This window comes from Sphaeroforma arctica (assembly GCF_001186125.1).
Source record: "Sphaeroforma arctica JP610 unplaced genomic scaffold supercont1.10770, whole genome shotgun sequence".
Taxonomy (NCBI): domain Eukaryota; class Ichthyosporea; order Ichthyophonida; genus Sphaeroforma; species Sphaeroforma arctica.
In genome coordinates this window covers 1-899 of record NW_014029788.1, presented here as the reverse complement: position 1 = coordinate 899, position 899 = coordinate 1, and the positions used below count along the sequence as shown (strand labels likewise).

General features: G+C 35.5%; 1 protein-coding gene across 1 annotated transcript; it reads left to right on the top strand.

The window, feature by feature from the left end:
• Positions 1 to 375: 375 nt before the first annotated feature.
• SARC_17441 (hypothetical protein) lies at positions 376 to 657 on the top strand (the record flags this gene model as incomplete). The annotated part of the gene is made up of 1 exon (XM_014288466.1): positions 376 to 657. A coding segment is annotated over one exon (282 nt), but the record flags the coding sequence as incomplete, so codon positions are not given.
• Between the last annotated feature and the right edge of the window lie 242 nt (positions 658 to 899).

Genomic DNA, 899 nt, shown 5'->3' with positions numbered 1-899 from the left:
TCTTCTTTTTATTATATACATATATATATATATATATACATATTTATTAATAAATATCTAGTATATATATATATAATATCATATATATATAATATACACATATATATATATATTTATATATATATATATATATACATATATATATGTATATATATATTGTATATATAAATTCGTACTCTAAGATATTATACTATTTTGCAGTAAAGTGTAAAGTATTATGTATTTTTGTACTCTACGGTGGTATACTGCCGATATTTTACGTGTCCCTACGGTTCTATTATGAACTAGTCCTACTATACGCATGCGAGCTGAAATCTCACTCGTCTTACATATACTCACCCGTGCCTATCCACAGATGTGCTACTACAGCTGCGAATGGTCGCCAACACTGAATCGCAGCGAAAGCCCAACAATGCCAACGCTTTGGATCAAGAAAGTAGCATACACATCACTCACAACGACACAGTCCCACTTCAAGCCAGAACACCCACACACCCTAACAGGACAGCCAATAGCACACGCTCAGCGCTGAGAGATAGAGAGACACGCGCACGGCTTTGTGCGCAGAAACAACCGCACACACACGGAGAGCGCTGCAGTACTGGGGAGATGGGAGAGGATGGCGTCAGTGAGTCTGGCATCAATGGAGAGGGTCAGGTGTGTATTAAGAGCACATGTGTTGTGTTTAAGAATTTGGCTTCGTCAGTAATGGGGATAAGACAGATATCCTGTGGTTGTTTGTTGGTATATATATATATATGTATATTTATATATATATATATGCCTATCCATACACATGCAAATACCACATACATATACCTACACATACATTTACATATACATATAGACATATACGTATATATACATACACACACATATATATACACACACACACACAT